This window comes from Chenopodium album, chromosome 2, assembly GCF_948465745.1.
Source record: "Chenopodium album chromosome 2, dcCheAlbu1.1, whole genome shotgun sequence".
Taxonomy (NCBI): domain Eukaryota; kingdom Viridiplantae; phylum Streptophyta; class Magnoliopsida; order Caryophyllales; family Amaranthaceae; genus Chenopodium; species Chenopodium album.
In genome coordinates, this window is record NC_137835.1 from 6,824,315 (window position 1) to 6,828,664 (window position 4,350).

Below are 4,350 nucleotides of genomic sequence, written 5' to 3' on the forward strand. Positions count from 1 at the left end.
CTCCCAATCTAGAGAAGTGATTGCTATATTACAAGCCTCACTAAACCATTGAGAGGAAGAGGCCACCGCTTCACGAAACGACAATGGAGAGGAACGCAAAGCAGGAACTGAAGGAACCTCAGGCAACAAAGACATCCTTGGACTAGAAGGAACATCCACAGGATCCTCAATCATATGATCCACCTGCATCCGATTAGAGATTTCTTCGGAGTCTAGACGTTGAGTAACCTCATTGCCCTCCATGAAAGGAAGGACTTAGCAAAAAGAAAGGAAAGACAACTTAATTAATACACTAAAGCAAACTCCCAAGGCCCTCACACCCCGGGGTGTGGAGAAAATCCCTAGTGATTCACAGTAATGATTAACCAAGTTAAGAGAGAAAATCTAGAGAGAGAATTTGAGAAAAAAATTGATACCGATCTCGAATTGCAATGTTGTTTGACTAAATTTACAATAACTTCATAGGTGATGACATTACCATATGTTAAAAAAAAGGCAAATTAAAATATGGAGTACTTTTGTTACTTTTTTTTTTTTTGACTTGTGATTACCATATGTATGACTATTTATTATATAGTTGATGGGTTTCTTATTATACTTAATTAAATGAGATTTTGGTATGACATTTGTAAAGACAGATGCTTGTCATTTGTAACAGGTTGGATTGAGTGGTATTGCAATTGTGAAAGGAACAAAATATAAGAACATGAAGGAGGTGCCTAAAGAAGAAGACCTTTATGGCACATTAGTAACTGAAAATGCAATTGGAGTCATACATGACCACTACCTTGCATTTCATCTTGACTTGGATGTGGATGGTTCGGATAACTCGTTTGTAAAGGTGGATCTCCGAAGACAAAATACTTCACCCGAAGAATCACCTAGACAAAGTTACTTAAAAGTTACAAAAAATGTTGTTAAAACTGAGAAAGGTGCACAAATCAAACTTAGTTTATATGAGCCATCAGAGTCTCATTTTGTCAACCCGAATAAGAAGACACAAGTCGGAAACCCGGTTGGGTATAAACTGGTTCCGGTGCTAATGCAGCGAGCTTGCTTGATTTGGAGGATCCGTCTCAAAAGAGGGCAGCATTCACCAATAACCAAATATGGGTGATGGGTCACCCCATATAACCAAAGCGAGTCGTGGGCTGGTGGGTCGTTTGTTTGGCAAAGCCATGGCGATGACACTCTTGCAACATGGTCTAATAGGTATGTAATCCATCACACCTACGTATAACATAACTGTTATGCCCGATATGTAATTAATTATTTTGCAAATATTATTCGTGTTTTGCAGGGACAGACCTATAGAGAATAAGGATAGTGTACTTTGGTACGACTTAGGCTTCCATCACATACCATGTCAAGAGGATTTCCTGTCATGCCAACAGTGACCTCAGGTTTTAATTTAAAACCTGTTAACTTTTTTAGCAAGAATCCAATACTTACAACCCCGCCGAATTTCGAGAATGATCTAATTGTGTGCCTAGCTACTTAGTTATTGCGCCTTCTTGAAAAAACATATCAAGCTTAATAAAGAGAGATCATTGATGTATAATATGATTGTGGTTCTTAACTTGATGAGGTTTTGAATTAAGCTGTAATTTGCATAAATAAACAATTTCTCCATTTGAAGTTTTATTTTACTTGTAATGTGGTTATTAAGGTTTTGAATTAAGTTGTGTTTTGTTACATTGTTTCTCCTATGGGTGATTGAATTTTGTAATTGAAGGTTTTTTACTCACTCTTTTTGTTTTGTGGAAATTCTCAAATTCTAAATTTTTTCACTGTACAATAGCACGTCTAGGTAGTCAACAGCACGTTGACGAGGGTAATGTCTTTTAGAGGATGGTAGGAAAGGCAAGTCCTTCCACTCTCCAACTTGAGGATCAAACATATAACTCGGCACAGGATGCGGCCAAGTGAATATGGTGATCACCAACAATAAGGTTAGGAATGATCTTACTCTCTAAATACTGGCCGCCAATAACATAGATCTTGGATCCTGATAAAACAGTGTAAGCCTTGATTCAACAAAACGGCAACAGGGGTTTTTGTTATTCTCTCAGTTTCCAAATCCAATACATAAAATTCTGATTTCCTTCTTAACACCGAAAGATGGGCTAAAATAAGCTGTTGTTTCTGCTCATTACAACAATTTTCTTCCATGATAATAAATAACTCGAGCGCTCTTGCTTTAATTTTACAGTGATGAAACAACACAATTCAAATCAGAATTCCAGTTATGATATTTCATAATCTAAATATTTAGTTCAAATTTTCGAACTCTACAGTTACTGCACTGATAATTAAATTAAATTAAATTAGATGAAAGATGAACCCTAGATTGTGAAATTGATATGATGATTACGGAAAGAAACAATAACTTACCTCAGAAGCTGCTGATTACCAATAATTCGTAATAGAGAACATCAAGGCGATGTATAGTGCGCTTCAATGAAAACTGAGAGAGAGAGATAGAGGGAGGAAGATTAAGAGTTCCGTTATATATATATATTGACAGAGCAATTAAATGGATTGGAGGATTGGAGCCCCATTAATAACATCCCTAACTTGCCCCACTTATAATGGGTCGGATCAATCCAATTATTAAATGGGTCGGATCATTATATAATTGCCTAACATAGTTTTTTTTTTTTTAAAAAAAAAAGAAAAAAAAAAGAGAGGAAAAGTTAGATTCTTTGAGAAAGAGGGGAAATAATGAATAAGAGATCTTAGCATCACCACACCAAAAGTTTCTACTCGTAGTTAGATTTGATTTCATGACCTTCAAGCAAGTCCTGAGATCAAATGGTTGCAAGTAGGTCAAGCTTTGTTAATGTTAGGAAGATGCTTCAAACTTGGGAGCTTGAGAAAAAATAAACTCAAGTTTGACCCTAGCTAAACCAACTTAGCTACATTACAACTTCTTTAATTATATTTAACATCTATACTTAGTATTTAAAAACACAAACCATAATTTTTCATATGACACATGTCATCACAAGTTACTCACTACCACATATGACACATGTCACCCCTTTTGATCTTTTTGTTTAAGTCTTTATACATTCTATAACTTGCAAATTCAATTAAGAAAATGAAGTGTTTCATTTCCATCATAATAAAATAAAGTTGAACCAATTGATATACATCACATATACATATGAATTGAATTATATAAAAATTGTCTTTTCAACTAATAAACTTAAAATATAACTTAAACCAATATGTCATTTCATACCCTACAATCTTTATGTATATATACTGTAGACACCCATTTGTGTCTCCCCAAAACCAAACCCAGTGATGAGTACCTTTCACGTCGAATCATAATCGAATGAAACGAAAGTGTGGAAAGGTCTAGTGTTGCGAAAAGTTTTATTTCTTTTCTTTTCTTTTCTTTTCTCTTCTCCCTGTTTTTGAAAACTTTATTTTTAAGAAAACAGCCAAACCAGTTTGGTTGGTCCATAATATGGGTCCAATAGTGGTGTAGTTGGATGGGGTTTGCAAAGACCTTTCCAACGATATATTATAAGCCCAATTCCGATGAATATTGAGGAATTTATGACCAATTTACTAAACTGGGCCCGGTTTGAGTTTTAAGTACGGCCCAATGATCTAGGGGAGGGCCTAATATGATTTATCATTCCTAATGTAATTAGGAATGGTTTTGGTCTTCTAGAAGGTCTTATCATTCTTAATTCAATTAGGATTCTTCAGAGTTTTAATTAGATCAAATAGCATTTTCGACTGAAATTATATTATTTTATCTTCCAGTACAATAAGTTTATCAGTTTTTCGAAAACGCGTTGAAATCCAAATTGGCGTCCAACCCCAGGCCTTGGCGCCTGGAATCAGGATTGGCGCCAGACGCCAGTATTGGCGCCTGGCGCTAGCCATTGGTCCTGGCGCCAATGAGCCATGGCTGACGCCAAGGTGTTTTTGTGGTCTTCAAACTCTGTTTTGATAAATTATCTTTTTTGGATGATTTTCTCTATAAATATCGTATCAAAAACTCCGGTTTCAGATGAAGATTCACGGATTGTCAATTATCGTTCATCAATTTTCAATAACATTCATGCATTCTTTCTTCTTTGCTTTTTAATACAAAATTCCGCATTCGCAAGATCTAGAAACGCCTAGCCATATTCGAAGTTGCCTTCGCCCTAGACGTGAAAGGTTTAATTTCTGAGGGTTTGGTCCCAAATCTCTCTTTCAATTATTTAATTTAATTGTTTGTTTATTATTTTCCTTGAAGTTACTAACGTGTGTATTTTGTTATTAGAAAGAGGTACGAGGCATCCAAGTAAGTACTTTAATTGATTAATTGATTTATGATGTAGA

General features: G+C 35.4%; 1 protein-coding gene across 1 annotated transcript; it reads left to right on the plus strand.

Annotated features, from left to right (window-relative positions):
• Positions 1 to 655: 655 nt before the first annotated feature.
• On the plus strand, positions 656 to 1,501 carry LOC145567497 (copper amine oxidase family protein; the record flags this gene model as incomplete). The annotated part of the gene is given in 5 exon segments (XM_081626791.1): positions 656 to 1,034; positions 1,037 to 1,122; positions 1,124 to 1,212; positions 1,301 to 1,371; positions 1,374 to 1,501. Coding segments are annotated over 5 exon segments (753 nt in total), but the record flags the coding sequence as incomplete, so codon positions are not given.
• Between the last annotated feature and the right edge of the window lie 2,849 nt (positions 1,502 to 4,350).